The sequence below is a fragment of the Tupaia chinensis genome, unplaced genomic scaffold (assembly GCF_000334495.1).
Source record: "Tupaia chinensis unplaced genomic scaffold, TupChi_1.0 Scaffold000002_1, whole genome shotgun sequence".
In the NCBI taxonomy this organism is placed as follows: domain Eukaryota; kingdom Metazoa; phylum Chordata; class Mammalia; order Scandentia; family Tupaiidae; genus Tupaia; species Tupaia belangeri.
In genome coordinates, this window is record NW_006159428.1 from 6028973 (window position 1) to 6049748 (window position 20776).

Sequence of the window (20776 nt, forward strand, 5' to 3'; positions counted from 1 at the left end):
ACACGCCCTCTGGCAAACAAAGATAAAAACTTGAACTACTCCACTGATATTAAGATAAAGAAAGGAGTGAACTGACTAAAGCACTGCAAAAGGACCTGGAAAACCACATGTTTTACACTGAGGGAAAGGAAATAATTTCACACAAAGGATGTAAGTGGCCAGTAATCCAAGATAAAAAATAAAAAATCTTTCTCCTGACTTCGTTACTGGAAAAAGGTGAGTTTAAATGTGTTAAACTTGAGTCTGCAGGTACTCGAGTAGATATGCCCAAAAAGAATGTGAAGTTAGGACCAGCAGATGGCACAGTGGTTACGTCGCTGCACATGGCTGACTGCAGTTTGCAGTCCCTGACCCAGTGGCTTCTAACTTATGCCAGGTTCGTGCCCAAGCTCCCAGGAAGAGAATGGAGAAGGGATTAGACACGGCCATCCCTCTTGGAGGGTGATTTCTAACTTCCCCTCTCACTGTCTCTGTCTCTCTCTCTCTATGGTGAGCTCACATACCCTAAAGCAAAAACCTCCTTAAACAAAAAAGAATGTGAAATAAAACCTTGGCAAGAAGATGTGTACCTAAATCTGTAGATCTAGAAGCTATCTGTTTAAGCTAGACTTTAGATGAAAGAAGAGTAAAGGCTAACTAAAGATTCTAGAAACAGACCAGCAGATAGCATAATGGACTCCCATGTAACTGACTGTAGTTCGAGCTCCACACCAGGAGGTTTAAACTCACACCAGGCATGTGTACGTGCATGCCCAAGATCCCAAGAGAGACTGGAGGAGAAGGGAGTGCAGAGTGGCCATCTGCCCAAGGGGTGATTTCTCGCTTTCTGTTTGTCTTTCCAGTAAGCACACATACTCCATAGCAAAAACTTCTTTTAAAAAAAAAAAAAAAAAAAGAATCTTTTTTTTTTAAAAGGTTTTTGCTATACGGTGTGTGCGCTCACCAGACAGAGACAGGGGGATGGCCACGCCTAATCCCTTCTCCTCCATTCTCCTCTCGGGATCACGCGCCCGGCGTGAGTTTAAGCCCCCCAGGTCCGGGACACGAACCGTGGTCAACTACGTGGGAGTCCAGCAGCATAGCCATTACGCCAACTGCTAGTCCCCCCCCCCAAAAAAAAGATTCTTGAAACCAGCAAGTGGGCTGGTGGTTAAGGCAATGAACACTCTCACATGGATGACAATGGTTCGAGTCCCAGACCTGGTGACTTGCTTTCTCACTTCCCCTCCCTCTCTCTCTGTCACAATAAAAATAAATGAATAAATAAGTAAAATTAAATGATTATTTAAAAAAAAAAAAAAAAGATTCTAGACAACACCAAAATCAGCATCGTGGGCAAATGGCCCAGCTTCAGTGGCACAGTCTGTAGTGTGTTGAATTGCAATGTGGAAAGCCACATGGCCAACTTAGGGTTCAGATCCCTGGCCCAACAGACCTAAAACACAGTATGTGCACACATATCTAGGTTTCTGACAAGCTAGAAGGAAAACACTACATGACAAAAGCCTGTCAAGGGTACTTCTCTGTCTCTCTTACCCTTGCATGTGTGCACGTACTCTCTTTCATAAACAAAATAACCTAAAAAAAAAGAGTAAGTTGGCACCAGGAGATGGTGTAATGATTATGTTGCTGGACTCCCATGTAGTTTACAGTGTTCAAGTCCAGGATCTGGTAGCTTAAACTCACGCCGAGTGCATGTGGGTGTGTGCCCAAGATCCTGAGAGGAGAATATAAGAGAAGGGAATGCTACATGCCCATCCCCCTGGGGGGCATTTCTCAGCAAGAACACGCGTGCCATACAGCAAAAATTTCAAAAAAAAAAAAAAAAAAAGACCAAGTAGAAGTGAAATTAGAGAGCAGAACAGAAAGAATTTAAAGTAAGATGAAAGGAAGAATTTAATCACAAATTCTGTAACTTAGAGAAATATTAAAGATAAAATTCAAAATATTTAAGTTTGATATTTGATTTAGAATTAAACACTCAGGAGGGAACATAGAGAACATTTTTAAAACTTGGTTTCATATTTATACAGATATTATTTTGTGATGAAAAATAAGTAAAATGCCAGCGTAAACCTTCTTCAAAATTCCCCTAGACAAAAGCTTCTGAGTTGTGTGTGTTGTACTTTCTTCATATATCTTCAATAAACTTAGGTGAATAAATAACTGAACGTGATGGAGGGAGGAATACTAGACAGAAATGATGCTGACAAGTCAAAGTGAAGATAAATCTCTGAAGCAAAGTTTGCTTTGGCATTTGGTAATAGTCTGTAGATACTTCTTGTGGACACCTGGAGGTCACGACAGTACATACCCATTCATTTTAATTTTATGAAAAAGGTGAAAATGAGCCCCCCTTCCCTGGGTCAGCAGGTGGCATGGAAGTTAAGGTGCTAGACTCCAACATGGCTGACCACGGTTCAAGTCCCTGACCCAGTGATCTGAAACTCACACTGGGTGCTTGTGCATGCGTGCCAAGAATTCCAAGAGGAGAATAGAAGAGAAGGGACTGTAACATGGCCATCTTCCCTGGGGGTGGGGGTGATTTCTCACTTTCTGTCTCTGTCTCTCTGGTGAGTACACATGCCCTATAGAAAAAAAAAAAAAATCTTAAAAAAAGGGGGGGGGGAGGCAGTAGACAGTGTAATAATTATGTCGCTGGACTCTCACGTAGTTGACCCTGGTTTGAGTCCTGGGCCCGGCAGCTTAAAACTCACTCCCAGCTTATGTGCATGCATCCCCAAAATCCCAAGAGGAGAATGGAATAGAATGAATGGTGATGTGGCCATTTCCCCTTGGGGGGGTGATTTCTTACTTTCTCTCTGGTGAGCACACACATCCTATATCAAAAGTCTCTCTTAAAAAAAAAAAATAGGAGTCCTCGCTGTAAGTCTTTCTCCGCACATGAAAACTTTAGACTGAGGGAATTAGTATGCATTTAATCCTATGCTTTAGAACAATTATCTCTATCTACAGGATAAAACAATAATGGATTCCCATATGTTCTCCTACACAGCCAAGAAAAGATTGAGTTATGTTTGGTATGCTATTTAAAGTGTCAATGAAATATGACTTTCCTCAAAATGGCATATTTTATTTAGCACCTAACAAATTGATTTTAGGTATGTGGAGAATATTTTAGGTATTTTGTTCATTTTCCAGACCCTCTCATTAGCTAGCAATACTAGAGAAAGCTGGTATTATGTCTTATCATTGTAGCCAACAGATCTTGCAAATATTAAAGATTAAATACTTTGTTATAATAATTTTTTGAAGAATAAGTCATTCTAGTAACTCATTTATCCATCTTATGAAGCCAGAAATCTGGAAGTCTTTCTACAGTCTCCCCTTCTCTTAACCTCCGATTAATCATTTATGACAGTTAAATGGCTCTCAAGGAATGTTCCCCCACCACCATTATCCTTGTCTAACTATTAAGCCATTAACTAAACTGACTGTGTCTCAAATTGTAATGATCAGATGTGGGGCTACTGTCTAGATACTTAACATCTGGTAATGTACTCTGCATTGGCAGTACTAAACGGTGCAAAGATAGCATGGCAATGCAGAATCAAATGAGTACTCCTTCCAACAGAGCGCTCGCCTCCACACCATGTCACCCTGTCTTCTGATCTAGGAAGCAATGCCTGCAGTTATTCTGAAGTGCTTACTTCTGGAACAATCCAGAGCCCTGGTTAGACTTCCACCCCCCTTTCTGCTAACATTTATGGATAAAGAACAACCTTAAGTTCTTAGAAACACAAAAAGCAACAAATCCCTAACCTCAATAAAAGTAAAATGTTTGTACGATTTGTTTGATTACATTATAAATAAGACAATGACAGAACATATCTGTTTACATATTTTTAATAAATTTCCTTTATTTTTTATTTTTATCAAAAATCACTAACTTAGCATTTTGCTATAATCTAAAAATATAAGTAAATATTTAAAAGCAAAACAATTACCTGAGGAGAGTCAAAAGGATATCGACTACTAAATTTAAATAGAAGTTGAAATTTTTCCCCTTCATATAAGGTACCTGGTGCACCTTCCATGTCTACGATCCACCTAGAATAGAAAAAAAAAAAAAAATTGAAAACTTAAAGAGAAAATGGATTGGTGAGAGGGAGAAATGGGAACGTCAACTTCTTCCTCTATGCCAGGCAACTGGGCCAGGAATCATGTAACATCACATTTCATACTCCCAACAACTCCTGAGTGGGTAAAACACTCCGTGCCCTAGCCCCTTCTCTGACACTCAGGGGTTAAATAGCCTGATCAAAGTTAGACGGCAAGCAAAGGACAGAGTTAAATTGTACCCAGATATGAAATCAAGCACAACATAAAAACCCAAATGTGGGTGTACTGATACCGAAGCCTGTGCTCGTCCTACCTGATTCATATTTTTCTAATGACTGATAAAATTTTATAGATTATATTAAACTAGTCAATCGCCTTTCTTTTTATCTTAAGAATTATTTTATTTAACTTTATTTATTTATTTTTAATCTGACCAGAAAGGGACAGTGGAGGGGTAGATTTAGAAAGCAAGCCGCCAGATCCAGGACTCGAACCACAGTTGGTTATATGGGAGTCCAGCGCCCTTAACCACCATGCCACCTGCTAGCCTTTCTGATCAAGGAATGGAAAGAGTAGGTATAAACAATGACGACAGAGCGGTCAGACCTATTTTCTCACCAGCATTTAAGGAAAGACTAAATAGGAAAAAGGATGCTAGGCTGACATCAGTCTATATCCTCTGATGACTAAGCAAGGCACTATACTGCTTTTCCCTCTCTTACTGTGTTCTGTTTAATAAAGTACAGGACAGATTTCTAAAGCATCTATGTATGCCAACTTTGTTTTCATCCACAGATTGAGGATCTCTTATCTGGACTGCCTGGGACAAGAAAGAAATATTCTAAATTTTGGATGTGTTCAGGTTTGGAAATATTTGTATATACATAATGAGATCCAAGGGACTTGAAGACATTTGTGGGAAAATGGAATTAAAGTGTATGCTTATTTAGGGAAAAAAAAAATCGAATTCCATGCAAAATTTATCCATAATACACATTTTCTACAAACTTTTTGGGACCAGCAATTAGTGTAATGGCTATGTCACTGGACTCCCATGTTCGAGGCCCGGACCTGGCAGCCTCAACTCATGCTGGGCGTGTGTGCGTGCATGCCCGAGATCCCGAGAGGAGAACGGAGAAGGAGTTGTGACGTGGCCATACCCCCTGGGGGGTGATTTTTTGCTTTCTATCTCTCTGTCTTTCTGGCTAACGCATGCACCCTATAGCAAAAACCATAAAAAAAAAAAAAAAATCAGTTGTTCCAAATTTTGTTTGACATAAATGGGAAATTGAGAATTCAGCAATGTTTTTATAGAGCTATAGATCTGTACTGTTTTTGGTAGTTAATATATCCATTCAGTATATTCATTCTTAACATTCCTGTTCTTTAAAGGAATTATTTATTCAATTTTACTTATTATTATTAATATTTAATTAACCGGAGAGAGATGGAGAGAAAGGCAGAGAATGGAAAAAGCAAAAGCAAGTCACCAGGTCCAGGACTTGAACTATATTCGGCCATGTGGGAGTCCAGTGCCTTAACCACCATGCTACCTGCTGGCCTCATTATTCCTGTTCTTAAAGCTCTGGGGAAGGCAGGTGATGTGGTAGTTAAGATGCTGGACTACCACATGGCCTAATGTAGTCAGAGTCCCAGACCTGGCAGCTTGCCTTCTCACTCACTCTCCCTCCCTCCCTACCCCCCCATCCCTGTCCTTCTCTGGTCAAACTGAAGAATAATAATAAATAAAAGAAAAGAATTCTTAAAAAAAAAAAAAAATTTTTAAAAAAAAAAAAAAATTTTTAAAAAAAAAAAAAAAAAGCAAAACAAAAAAATTCTTTGATCCCTGTCATAAGTACTTGACTCAAATGTCAAAGGTAACTAAAATGGTTTCTGGGAATATTAAGTATTTCCCATTACATGAATTTAGGTCCCTTATTTTTTTAAGAGAGATTTTTGCTACAGGGTGCATGAGCTTACTGAAGAGACACAGACACAGAAAAGAAGAAATCAGTCCCCCCAGGGGGGTTGGCCACAGCACAATCCCTTCTCATCCATTCTCCCTTGGGATTTTGGGCATGCATGCACACATGGTCGGTTGAATTTCAAGCCTCTAGGCTCAGGACTCAAACTCCGGTCAGCCATTGGGAGTACAACAATGTAATCATTAGCCCATCTGCTGGTCCCTAAGTTCGGTCACTTTTACTTCCCGGAACTAGAATACAGCTAAATATATGAATTGGCTCCATTAGTCCCACGTGCTGCTTTATAGTTAATTTTTATTTTATTGGTTTCTTTTCTATGCTTTTGGAAATTCTTTTTTCTTTAAAGAAATATTTATTTGTCGTTGTTATTATTTTTTTTAATTTGCTACAGGGCACATGTGCTTACCAGAGAGAGAAAGAAAGGAAGAAAGAAAAGCAAGCAAGCAAGCAAGCTGCCAGCTCTAAGACTCGAACTGCAGTCAACCATGTGAGAGTTCAGCACCTTCAGTACCTCGCCACCTGCTGGCCCCTGGATATTCTTTTTTAAGTGGAGGATTAATTATTTTAAATCCCTCTCCCATTTCAGAACATTTACTACTAACAAAATTATTAAATCAAAGGTACAGCAAGGACTGAAGCTATTGATTGTTGAGATCTCAGAGCAATACTCTAAAAAACACTTTTTTTATTTAAAGAAGTAATTTTATTTTTTAACTTTTATTTATTTATTTTAATTTGACCAGAGAGAGAGAGAAAGAAAGTGAGAAAGCAAGCTGCCAGGTCTGGGACTCGAACCGCAGTCAGCCATGTGGGAGTCCAGCACCCCACACCACCTGCTGGTCCATCAAACACTTTTTTTTTTTTTTTGAGTTTTTGTCTCCCCTTATAGAGCATATACCAGAGAGACAGAGATGGAGAGACAAAGAGACAGAGAAACGAAGTGAGAAATCACCCTCCAGGGGCAATGGTCACACTGCAATTCCTTTTACTCTCAGGATTTTGGGCATGTGCTCACACCTGCCCAGCCTGAATTTCAAGCCACCAAGTCAGGACTTGAAATGCAGCTGAACATATCGAAGTCCAACTCCTTAACCACTATGCCACTTGCTGGCCCCTCAAATGCTCATTTTTAAAGAAAGGGCACCCTTGGAGCCAGCAGGTGGTGTGGTGGACTCCCACATGGCCGACCATGAGTTCCTGGTTTGAGTCCCAGAACTGGCAGCTTGCTTTCTCAATTTGTCCCCACCCTCATGGTAAGTGCACATGCCCTATAGCAAGTAAAATAATAAACAACACAAATGAATAAGCAATTCTAAAAAATGTCTTTAAAAATATCTGAGAAAGGCCTTTGGCTCGACTTTGAGGAAAGAGCTGAATTGGAAAGAACACTTACGTGTCTACCTATTTCTCTTTTTTTTTTTTTTGGAGAGGTTTTTGCTATAAGGCATGTGTGCTCACCAGAAAGAGAGACAGAAAGCAAGAAATCGCCCCTCAGAAGGGATGCCCACATCACAATTCTTTCTCCTCCATTCTCTTCTCGGGATCTTGGGCACACATGCACATGCGCCTGGCGTGAGTTTAAGCCACTGGATCTGGAACTCGAACCATGGTCATGTGTCTATTTCTACTCCTCCTTTACCTTTTCATCCTTATTAGAAATTTTCCTTTCTTTCTTCTTTTTTTTGGATAGGTTTTTGCTATAGGGCATGTGCACTCACAAGACAGACAGAGAGACAGACAGACAGAAAGCGAGAAATCACCCCCCTCTGAGGATGTCCATATTGCAATTCCTTCTCCATTCTCCTCTCAGGATCTTGGGCACACACGCACAGGTGCCTAGTGTGAGTTTAAGCCATGAGGTCCAGGACTCGAACCACGGTCAACTACATGGGAGTCCAGTGATACAGCCTTTACACCATCTGCTGGTCCTGAAACTTTTCTTTCTTTCTTGCACTTTTTTTTTTTTTAAAAAGATTGTTGGGAACCAGCAGGTAGCGTAATGGCTATGTCGCTGGACTCCCACGTAGTCGACCGCGGTTCGTGTCCCGGACCCGGTGGCTTAAAACTCATGCCGGGCGTGTGTGTGTGCGTGCCCAAGATCCCAAGAGGAGAATGGAGGAGAAGGGATTGCGGCGTGACCATCCTCCCTGGGGGGTGATTTCTCGCTTTCTGTCTCTATGTCTCTCTCTGTTTGTCTGGCGAGTGCACGCGCCCTACAGAGAAAATCTCTCAAAAAAAAAAAAATTAAAAATTAAAAAGATTGTTATCATAAGGTATATGTGTTTCACTGGAGATAAAGGGAAAGTGAGAAATCACGGGAGGAGGGAGCATGTCCTTCTTCTCCATTTTCCTCCAGGAATTTTGGGCATGCACGCACACATGTCTGGAGTGATTTTCAAGCCTCGAACCATGGTTGATCATGTAGGAATTCAGCCCCTTAACCACCATGCCACAAACTGGCCCCAAACTTTCTTTTTAATGAGACTGGTGAGAGTTTGGCTTTCAAGACATCCTGTAGTGGACGCAAGTAATACAGTAAGGAAATGGGATACCCTTTGACTGTAACTCTCTTTAATGTCCTAATTTTTAATTAGATAACCTCACACTAAACTGCACTATTGTATATGAGAATCAATTCAGAAACAAAGTCAGACAGAGTTTATTTATTTATCTATATAGGTTTCTGCCATTGGGTGTGTGTGTTTGCCAGAGACAGACAGAGAGAGAGAAAGTGAGAAATCATCCCCTTGGGGGATGGCCACCTCTCCATCCCTTCTCCTCCACCCCTCTCTTGGGATTTTAAGTACACAAGTACAACACGCCTGGCATGATATTAAGCTACCAGGCCCAGGACTCAAACTGTGGTCAATTATATGGAAGTTGAGCGCCTTAATCACCATGCCATTTGCAAACTCACACAAAAGTTTTTGAATGCTACCCTGTTAGCAAGAAACTTTTTAAAAACTTACTAATGAAAGACAGGGTTTTTAAAAAATACTTTATGGGGTCGGCAGGTAGTGTGGTAGTTAAGGTGCTGGGCTACCACATGGCTGATCATGGTTTGAGTCCTGGACTTGGGCGCATGTGCACGTACTCTCTCTCTCTCTCTCTCCAAATTGAATAATAATAAAAAATAAATAAAATTAAATGAATAATTCTAAAAAATTGCTTTGTGAATTATACAACAATGTGTATGATACAGTAATATAAAACAATTATGAATATAAATGCATAAAATAAGGTATGTTTATTTACTTCTTAATGTATGACAATGAAGTATGAAAATAATTTTATATTTTCATTACATCAGTAACAAAAAAATAAAAGTACTTTAAAAATTAAATACTAGGGGACCAGCAGTTAGCGTAATGGCTATATTGCTGGACTCCCACATAGTCGACCATGGTTCAAGTCCCGGACCCGGTGGCTTAAACTCACGTGTCAGCGTTGGTGCCCAACATCCTGAGAGGAGAAAGGAGGAGAAGGGATTGCGGCATGACCATCCCCCCAGAGGGTGATTTCTTGCTTCCTGTCTCTATGTCTCTCTCTGTCTTTCTGGCAAGCGCACATGCCCTATAGCAAAAACCTCTCAAAAAAATAATAATAATAATTAAATACTAGGACCAGCAGGAGGTGTGGTTGTTAAGGCACTGGACACTCTTCACGTGGCTGACCATGGTTTGAGACCTGGACCTGGTGGCGTGCTTTCTCACTTACCCACACACCCCCTGCCCGTGTGTCTCTGTCTGGTCAAATTAAAATAATGAATGAATAAAAATAAATAAATAATTCTTTAAAAATAAATAAATAGTAAAAATTAAATACTTACTGTGTAATTGAATTTTGAACACTTTTTTCATTTAAAGTCATCCCAGGAGGTGGATCATTTTGCAAAGCCAACAGTTCTTTCTGAAGTCGTTTCTAGAAAAGAACATCAAGAGTAATTTGTACTTTTTCTTTTTTTATAGTATAATATCCTTTTTTTTTCCACTAAAGGTTTTTGCCATAGGTACAGGTGCTCACCAGAAAGGAGACTTGAGATAGAGAGAGATTTTTGCAAAGCCAACAGTTCTTTCTGAAGTCGTTTCTAGAAAAGAACATCAAGAGTAATTTGTACTTTTTCTTTTTTTATAGTATAATATCCTTTTTTTTTCCACTAAAGGTTTTTGCCATAGGTACAGGTGCTCACCAGAAAGGAGACTTGAGATAGAGAGAGATACTGTGAGAAAGAAAGTGAGAAATCACCCCCCCCCCCTACACCATGCCATCCTCCCCTCCATTTTCCTCTTGGGATTTTAGACACGCATGCACATGTACCCAGCAAGGTTTTTCAAGTCACCAGGTCTAGGACTCGAACCATGGTCAGTCATGGGGAATCCAGTGCCTTAATCACCATGCCACCTGCAGTCCTCCAGAAATCACTGAATAATCACCTCTAAATGCTGATACCTTTGCCCTATATCTTTTATATTGTATATAATTCTCAAAAATTGATATATATATATATATATCCTATAATGCACAATCTATTGTTAAAACATTTCAACATTTTTGCTACAAAGTGGTTATGAAGGACAATCAATTATCTACCAAGCATCAAATTTCTTCAGGACTTCATAGCTACTCTACTGAGGTTATAGATCTTAACCTATAACTCACACACACGTACCCTGTGTAAGTTTCAAGCCACCAGGTACAGGACTCGAACCACCGTTGACTACATGGGAGTCTGGCAACATAACTATTATGCTATCTGCTGGTCCTTGTACTTGTTTTCTTTTTTAAAAAAATATTTATTTAACTTTATTTGTTGCCATTATTTTTTTAATTTGACCAGAGAGAGAAAGAAAGGGAAAATGAAAAAGCAAGCTAGTAGTAGGTTTGGGACTCTAACCACAGTTGGTCATGTGGGAGTCCAGCACCTTAACCATCATACCACCTGCCAGGCCCCGTATTTGGTTTTGGGGTTTTTTAAAGATTTATTTATTTTTAATTGTTACAATCACCATCCTTCATCTTTGACCAGAGACAGACAGATAGAAAGGGAGAGTGAGAAAGCAAGCCACCAGGTCCGGGATTTAAACCGTGGTCAGCAATGTGGGAGGGAGTCCAGCCCCTCAATCGTCACGCTACCTGCTGGCCCCTGTATTTGTCTTCTTGACTCAGATCATCTGTACATAATTTAATCTTTCAAGGTTACTATCATGAACATAACTTATTGTACAACACAGCAGGGCCTGAGATGTGTAAGGTTATTTTCCCACATTCTAGATGCCATAAATGGCTACATATTTTCCATTCTTATTTGTACAGCTTTTACATTCCCTTCTTCCCTCATTAACATCAGTGGACATTCATTCCCAGTGTATAACAAAACAAAACCAGAACAGCCTCTAATATATGGGTTTAAAACAAATCGAATAACCAGTGTTATTATAATTGCATACAAGATTGTAAAGTTGTTTTGTTTTGTTTTTGAGAGATTTTCCTTATAAGGCAAGTGCAATAGCCAGACAGACAGAAAGAGAAAAATCATCCCCTGGGGAGATGGCCATGCTGCAAGCCCTTCTCCATTTTCCTCTCAGGATTTTGGGTACGTGCACGGACACACACCCAGTGTGAGTTTCAAGCCACCAGGAACTTGAAACGCAGTCGGTCAGTGGAAGTCAAACATCTTAACCACTACGTCACCTGCTGGCCCTGTAAAGGTTCTTCATAAGCATTATGTTCTTGAAGTAAATAAGGTAAACATGGGTTTCTGTTCGTAACACAAGAGCTCAGCTTATAAACTGGCTTCAGGGGCCAGCCAGTTGGCACAGTGGTTAAGGCAGCTGAATCCCACTTGGCCGACCGTGCAGTTCAAGTCTCGGACCCAGGGAACCAGCAGTTAGCGTAATGGCTATGTCGCTGGACTCCCATGTAGTCAATCACGGTTCGCGTCCCGGACCCGGTGGCTTCAAACTCATGCCAGGCGCGTGTGCGTGCGTGCCCAAGATCCCGAGAGGAGAATGGAGGAGCAGGGATTGCAGCGTGACCATCCCCTCTGGGGGGAGGGGGTGTGATTTCTTGCTTTCTGTCTCTCTGTCTGTCTGGCGAGCGTACGTGCCCTATAGCGAAAACCTCTCCAAAAAAAATAAAAAATAAAAAGTTAATGGGAAATATTATTTAAAAAAAAAAAAAAAAAAGTCTCGGACCCAAAAGCTTGAAAAGCGTTTTTTTCCTCTTTCTCTCTCTCTGTCTCTGGTGGCACATGCACCCTATACCAAAACTAAAAAACAAAACCAATTTCTGATATTGGGGGGCAATGATATCAATATAGCAATGTTTTAGGTCTTTTACATTCATGACATCATGACTGTGACCAAGGTAGGCAGCTGTGTTTTCCTCTTTCTCTCTCTCTGTCTCTGGTGGCACATGCACCCTATACCAAAACTAAAAAACAAAACCAATTTCTGATATTGGGGGGCAATGATATCAATATAGCAATGTTTTAGGTCTTTTACATTCATGACATCATGACTGTGACCAAGGTAGGCAGCTGTGGGATGGTGGCCCTGGATTAGGGACTGTGGCGGTAGGCGGGGACTCCACTGCGGTGACTACAGCACTGACGAAAAACTACTAAAGTTCCTGTAGAAGTGCAAAGTAGAAGTTCATAAGAACACAATGGATGGAGAGAAGAAAACCTATGGTGGCTGTGAAGGCCCTGATGCCACATATGTCAAATTGGTATCTTCTGATGGTCACGAATTTATTGTAAAAAGAGAACATGCACTAACATCAGGAACAAAAAAGCCATGCTGAGTGGCCCAGGTCAGTTTGCTAAGAACAAAACCAATGAAGTCAATTTTAGAGAGATTTTTTTCACATGTGCTATCAAAAGTATGCATGTATTTTACCTACAAGGTTTGCTATACTAACAGCTCCACCGAGATTCCTGAATTCCCAATTGCACCTAAAATTGCACTGGAACTGCTGATGGCTGTGAACTTCCTGAACTGTCAAATAAAATAAATTATAATAAAAAAAATTCATGACATCGTTATGTAAGTTCAAAGTCATCTAACACCACTAGATTTAAAAACTCCTTTCTTTGCTATAAATTACTGTAATAGACTCAAAAATGTTATGAATTAAAATCTTTTCCTCAGATTCAGCAATATAATAGTTATAATAAAAATAAGATATTGTGGTTGAAATATCTTAGTAATGATTACATACAACTGCTGACTCCAGCTGCTCCCTAAAGTGCAAAATAATTAGAGACTAAAAATTAGTTAAGGACTTTAATTATTCAAGATATGGAAATAAATTTGCCTAAATAATTTGCTTTGAATCAAGTTTGTTTACAACAAACTTCTACATCAGAGCAGGATTTTTTTTTTCTTTTTTAAGATTTTTGCCATAAGATGTGCTTCACACACTGGAGAGAGACAGCAGGCAAGTGAGAAATCCCCCAGGGGAATGGCCATGCTACAATCCCTTTTCCTCCATTCTCCTTCCAGGATTTTGGTTATGTGTGCCCACACACCCAGCGTATTTTTCAAGCTGCTGGGGTCTGTAACTCGAACCACAGAGTTGGTCATGTGGGATCCAGCGTCTTAACTACCATACTACTTGCTGGCCCCTAGAACAGGGTTTTTAATTTGTTCTTCTGATTTTAACAAATGTAGGTTCTGTAATCAAGAGAATCTTTTTTAAAAATTGGGCTAAACAGAAACTTGTTTCTTCAACACAAGACTTCTCATAAACTTCTGATACACTAACTCATACAAAGATTCTCCAAAAAAAGGTGACATGAGGTTTCAAAAAATAATGGAACCCTTGGGACCAGCAGATGGCTCAGTAGTTAAGTTGCTGGACTCCTAGCTGCTGGCTGATCGTGGTTCAAATCCCAGACCTGAGGCCTGAAACTCAGGCCAGCGTGTGTGCATGTGTACCCAAAAATCCTGAGAAGAGAAAGGAGAAGGGATTGCAGGAGACTATCTCCCTGGGGGATGATTTCTGTCTCTGTCTTTCTCTGTCCATCTGATAAGCATATACACCCTATAGAAAAAAATCCCTCTAAAAAATAAATAAATAAAAATAATGGAATCCTTGGGTCAGCAGGTGGCATGGGGTCAAGGTACTGGATTCTCATGTGGACAACCACAGTTTAAGTCCCAAATCTGTTGGTTTGCTTTCTCACTTTCCCTCTTTCTCTCTCCCTGTCTCCCTCTCTAGTAAAATTGAAAATAATAATAATAAATAAAATAAAATACATGATTATGGAACCCTCTCAGTGTAGAACATCTCAGAGAAACCTTGTTTCAATGACCACATTTTGGGAACCTCTGCTCTAAAAATCCTCCAGATCTTGGTAACTTAACTAGCACAGGAAAGATAGCCCTTGTTGGTGCAGCGAGAATATAAATACATAGCTACCAACTGAAACAAGATGAGAGTTTTACTGGGGCCAGCAGATAGCATGGTGGTTAAAGGAGCCAGATCCCAGTCAACTATGTGGTTCAAGTCCTGAGCCTAACTGTGTGAGAAACATGAGTATGCGCACAGCTACACGTATGGCCAAATCCCAACGGAATGGAGACATAGAAGAGAAGAGACTGCAATGTGACCAGACCCCAGCGGGCAGTGCTATCTCTTCTCTCTCTCATCTGGCAAGTGTATATGCCCTCTGTCAAAATTTTAGAAAAAGAAAAAAAAAAAAAAAGAGAGAGAAAGGAAAACCTTTGTTCCTACATTGAAACTACTTTTATGTTTCATAATGGGATCTGTAGTAGCCAACTTCCAAAAGCACTCCCAGTTAACTCTGCTTCTTGGCATTAACACTATTGTGCTGTTTCTTCCCACACTGTACCAGAGTATGGTCTGTGTGACCACTGGAATACAACAGAAGTGATGGTATGTCACTCCCCAAATTACGCTATAAAAAACGATGGCTTCCAGACCAGCAGATGGCGTAATGGCTACTACGCTGCTGGACTCCCATGTACTCGACCGCAGTTCCAGTCCTGGACCCAGTGACACACGCCAGGCACATGTGAGTGCGTGCCCAAGATCCCGAGAGGAGAATGAAGGAGAAGGCATTGTGGCGTGGCCATCCCCCTTGGGGGGGTGATTTCTCGATTTCTGTCTCTCTTTCTGGCAAGCGCACGTGATTATAGCAAAAACCTCTTAAAAACAAAACAAAAAAGGGACCAGCAGTTAGCATAATGGCTATGTCGCTGGACTCCCATGTAGTCAACTGTGGTTCGCGTCCCAGATCTGGTGGCTTAAAACTCACACCGGGCACATGTGTGTGCATACCCAAGATCCTGAGAGAATGGAGGAGAAGGGATTGTGGCGTGGCCATCCCCTTGGGGGGCGATTTCTCGCTTTCTGTCTCTCTGTCTCTGTCTGTCTGGCGAGCACACGCGCCCTATAGCAAAATCCTCCCCAAAAAAAAAAAAGAAAGAAAGAAAAACAAAACAAAACGATGGCTTCCATCTTGATCAGTCTCTCAGGTTACTTGCTATGGAGGATTCTATCACGTTAATGAGCAGACCGATTCAGAGGCCCACATCATAAGGAACTGAAGTCACCTGCCAATAAACATGCGAGTCATTTGGAAGCGAATCCTCCAACTGAAGTCAAGCTAACAGATGTAGACCTGGACAATACCTGCCTGCAAGCTCAAGAGACACTGCAGGCCAGTCAATGGCAACGCTGGCTAAGGTGGCTGGGTTTCACACAGCCAACTGGGATGTTTAAGTCCTGGCCTCAGCAGCTTGAAAAAACACACTGCACATGCATGTCCAAAATCTGAGAGGAGATAGAGGAGAGATTAGGGCATGCCCATTCCTCTAGGGGGTACTTTCTTTTTCTTCCCCCTAAAATTATTTTAATTAATGATTATTATTAGTTTTTTTTTTTTAATTTGTCCAGAGAGAGACAGACAGAGACAGAGAGGAAAAGTAAGAAAGCAAGTCGCTAGGTTTGTACCCAAACCCGGGTCTGCCATGTGGGAGTCCAGCACCTTAACCACCATATCACTTGCCAGTCCCTGGGCGTACTTTTTCACTTTCTCTGTCTCTCTTTGGGGAGCACAAGCGCCTATAGCAAATTTAAAAGAAAAGAAAAGAAAAGAAACTTTAAGCCAGAACCATCCAACTAAGCCACTCTGATTCTTAACTCTTCATACTGTGTTAGATGATGGATGTTCAGTAAATTGCTAGAGCTGTGGGTTACCCAGAAATAAATAATGCAAATAGGACCTTCTGCTCCATCTTCCCTCCATAAGAGACTACCATAGACTGGTTCATTTCAGTATAGCCAAGTCAGAATCCAAGATATTCAATGGAACATGTTTTCACTGAGGTGGTGGAGTCATTACATTAAAATGACAATTCAGGTGAGCCCCACGCTGTTATCTCCTAGGGAGTTGGATATCTTGGACAGTCACATCCCTTGCAAGAAAGAGAAAGCAAAGCGAGCATTTTGGTGGTTAATGAGCAATAAGCTCACTAATAAAATCAGTAACTATTTACTACTAAGATAGTTTTTAAAGATACAAAGTCAAACAAAATATCTGTTTGGCCTATTCACAAGAACAGAGTTCACCCTTAAGTGTATATACTTTCTGGAACAATAGCTCAGTAGAGGGCAGGAAAAATCTTGGAGCAAATTATTAGGCCCAAGAGAGTCCTCTGGCTCTTCCAAGAAACTAATTCCTGGTTCTCTGTGGACACAGAACTAGAAGAGAAGGAATCAAAGAGTGAAATGTAAAGATAAATGAAAATTCATATTCCTTTGAAGATCCATAGAACTAGCATAACTCTTAGAAGTCACAGTCAACTGGAAGATATAATCACAATCACAAGAGGAGGCATTCACCTTCTAACCGTGAAGAGTGAGTATCCACAAAAGTATCTGAGAAACACTAGTGTCAGGACAAAGACCAGCAAAAGCAATGATACTCCCCCTACTCCTTACAGAAACACCACGGTCATACTGGCCCGCTTTCCCAGATCATAGTAAAAGAGCAGCTATAGGCTGAGGTAACCGCAAAATGGAAAACAGCTCTAGAAGGTAACTCCTGTAACTAAAGCAGCAGAAGCACCAAAAAACCATAGGGCGCAAAAGGGGAGAGAACATGAAAAACTAGAGTTCCAGTAGTCACAACCAAGTATCACCCTGGTCTGTCCCTATACTGGAGAGGTACAGGAATGTTAATTACAAATGTACCATGGTTGACTACATGGGAGTTCAGCGACATAGCCATTACACTAACTGCTGGTCTCAATACACACATATTATTAGGATGTGGGAGAGTCATGCCTTATTTTTCTATGCAAAAATGCATCATGACTTTCCTGATGAGCCAGTATTACTCTTAGCCTCATAAAATTTAAAACCCTTGGAAAGCTCAAGCTACAGTTTATGTACAAGAGGAAAACAATGTAAAAAGTAATCAGTTTGGGGACCAGTAGATGGCATAATGGTTATGTCGCTGGACTCTGATGTAGTCAAGCCAAGTTTGAGTCCTGAACTCAGTGGCTTTAAACTCACACTGGGCATGCACGTGTATGCCAGTGCCCAAAACTCCAAGAGAAGAATAGAGAAGGGATTTCAGGGTGGCCACCCTCCCAGGGGGCGTGATTTTTCCCTTTCTGTCTCTTTGTCACTATCTCTCCAGTGAGCGCATGTGCCCTATAGCAAAAATTTCTTTTTAAAAGAAAAAAGTCATCAATTTTAAAATGTTGGGCCAGCTGGTGGCATGGTGATTAAGGTGGTAGGATCTCACATGGCTGACTAAATGGTTTGTATCCCAGAAACAAAGGCTTGAAAAATATACCAGGTGCGTGTACCTGTTTGCCCCAATTCTAATCACTCTTGCCCTCTTTTTTTTTTTTTTTAACTTTTTTTTTTCTTTCATAAAAATGAGAGACAGAGGGAACCAGCAGTTAGTGTAATGGCTATGTCGCTGGACTCCCACGTAGTCGACCGTGGTTCGCGTCTCGGACCCGGTGGCTTAAATCTCATGCCGGGCGCGTGTGCATGCGTGCCCAAGATCCCAAGAGGAGAATGGAGGAGAAGGGACTGCGGCGTGACCATCCCCCCTGGGGGGTGATTTCTCGCTTTCTGTCTCTATGTCTCTGTCTGTCTGGCGAGCGCACGCGCCCTATAGCGAAAACCTCTCCAAAAAAAAAAAGACAGAAAGACAAGCATCCCCAAGAGGGTCCCACACCACAATCCTGTCGCCCCCAGACCCAGCCGGCCAGCCAGGATCATGGTGTTCATGCTCAGCGTGTACAGGATGACCAGGGAACAGAACCCACCATCTTCTATACAGACCCAGCACTGATGGAGCAGCATGACACTACTGTACCACTAGCTGATTCTTTCTTTCCCCTCTTTCTCTCTCCTTTACTTGCTGTCTCCCTTTTTCCAACTCCCTTTCCACATTACTTAATGATTGGATTTATTTATCTTAGTGAATAAATCACATTATTTTGATGTAACGAATCCCATCTCATTTTCAGGCTGGCATTAGCATTGGTTCACATTTATTGCTTTATAGGCTCTTTAACTATACTGGCTTACTAAAACCAGAGAAATTACCAACACATCTGCTACAATTTGGATGTGTCCCCCAAATGTGTTGAAATTTGGTGAGTCACTGCACTGGTATAAGAGGAAGAAACTTACCTGATTAAGGTGTCGCGAGATGGGGCCCCCAGGAGTTTATGGGGTTGGATAAGGACATCAAGGGGAGCATCACATGAAATACTCCTAATTAAAGCCAATATTCTAGGGCCAGCTCCACAGCCTAGTAGCTAAGGGAGCCAGAGTGACTCCTAGTAGCTTATTTTAAAAAGTAGATACATGGGGCTTACATGTGATGCCCTACGCTGCCTCAGAACTCTACAGAGTCCCCACCAAGAAGACCCTCACCAGATGTAGGTCCCTGAACGTGGAACTCCAAAAACATGAAATAAAAAACTTCTATTCTTTATAAGTTACTCAGATTTAGGTATTCAGCAGCAGGTGGCAAAAAAGCACACTAAGATAGCAGTACCCGAGACATAAAATGAAGAGCACAGTCAGTAACGGGTCCATAGACCACAATGCGTAGCACAGTGCTAAACAACTGAGGCTGTCTTTGACTTACCTCCTAAAGATTTTCAATGGCTATGCTTACATATTAGTTTTGAGTTTTTTGCTGTTTCAAAGAGCTGAGAACGATAGGTATGCCAGTATAGAAAAAGCATTATTACTGTTTTTTAATAGTAGACACTATTATTTATTTATCTTTTAATTGTTAGAGGGCAGGTGTGATTGCCAAAGACAAAGAATGAGAGAGAGAAAAAGGGAGGAAGCCTCTCTGAATTTGTGTGGTCATGTCGCAATCCCTTCTCCTCCGCTTCTCTCTTCCGTCAGTTAGGACTTGGAGCGTGCGTAGGCAAGCGCCTGGTGTTTTGTTCAGGCAGGGGCCAGGATCAAAACCATGGTTAGGTAAGTGTGATCCAACCCCCTTAACCACTACACTACAGAGCTGGACCTGAACATTACTACTTAGGTTGAAAAAGACACTACATCACATAAAATGTTCCTAATTAAAGTCAATATTTTAGGGCCAGCTCCATAGCCTAGTAGTAAAGGGAGGTAGATACCACACTGCCAACTGCACAGTTGGAGTCGTAGCCCCAGCAGCTTGAAAAATATGCCAGGCTTGTGCACATGTGTGCCTAAATTCCCAACAGGATGGAGAAATGGAGAAGGGATTGCAGTGTGACCAAGTCCCACTAGAGGTGCTTTCTACCTCTTCTGACAAGTGCATGTGCCCTCTGGCAATTAAAAATTTCACAGATGACAAGGGCCAGGAAGTGCAGTAGTGGTTAAGGTGGGTGGATCCCAAATGGCCAACTGAGCATTTCAAGTCTAGGACTCGGCGGCTTGAAAAACATGCATGTGTGGGACCAGCAGTTAGCGTAATGGCTATGTCGCTGGACTCCCATGTAGTCGACAGTGGTTTGAGGCCCAGAGCCGGTGGCTTAAACTCACGCTGGGCATGTGTGCATGCAGACCCAAGATCCTGAGAGGAGAATGGAGGAGGAGGGATTGCGGCATGGCCATTCCCCCTGGGGGGTGATCTGCTTTCTGTCTGTCTCTCTCTTTCTGGTGAGTGCACGTGCCCTATAGCAAAAACCTCTCAAAAAAAAGAAAAATGTGCATGTGTGACCAAAATCTTGAGGGGAGAATGGAAAAGGGAGTGTGGTATGATCATCCTCCAGGGGGTATGATTTATCACTTTCCCTTTCTCTGTCTCTTTCTAGTATGCAACGTACCCTGTAGCAAAACTAAAATAATAATAATAAATTCACAGATGACAAAAAGAAAAAAAGGACATAAAATGACTATCCTAAAAGTTTACCATAATCAGGACCAGCAGTTAGCGTAATGGCTATGTCGCTGGACTCCCATGTAGTCAACTGTGGTTCGTGTCCCGGACCCGGTGGCTTGAAACTCATGCCAGGCATGTGTGTGTGCGTGCCCAAGATCCTGAGAGGAGAATGAAGGAGAAGGGATTGTGGCATGGCCATCCCCCCAGGGGGTGATTCCTCGCTTTCTGTCTCTCTGTCTCTCTCTCTCTCTGGCGAGCGCACGCGCCCTATAGCAAAAACCTCCCCCCCCCAAAATGTTTATCATAATCAAGTTTATAAGAAAGC

At 41.5% G+C, this 20776-nt stretch overlaps 1 protein-coding gene and 1 pseudogene across 1 annotated transcript in view; one reads left to right on the forward strand and one right to left on the reverse strand.

Annotated features, from left to right (window-relative positions):
- The window catches only part of UBE2W (ubiquitin conjugating enzyme E2 W), a 53645-nt gene extending 37538 nt beyond the window's left edge, over positions 1-16107 (reverse strand). Inside the window, exons 1-3 of the mRNA XM_027772995.1 lie at positions 16084-16107; positions 9898-9989; positions 3969-4071 (exon numbers count right to left, since the gene is read on the reverse strand). Coding sequence (XP_027628796.1) covers positions 3969-4071; positions 9898-9989; positions 16084-16095 — 207 coding nt within the window. The 5' untranslated portion in view covers positions 16096-16107. The remainder of the gene's footprint in view (positions 1-3968; positions 4072-9897; positions 9990-16083) is intronic.
- On the forward strand, positions 12535-13082 carry LOC102471734 (elongin-C pseudogene; annotated as a pseudogene).
- Positions 16108-20776: the final 4669 nt, after the last annotated feature.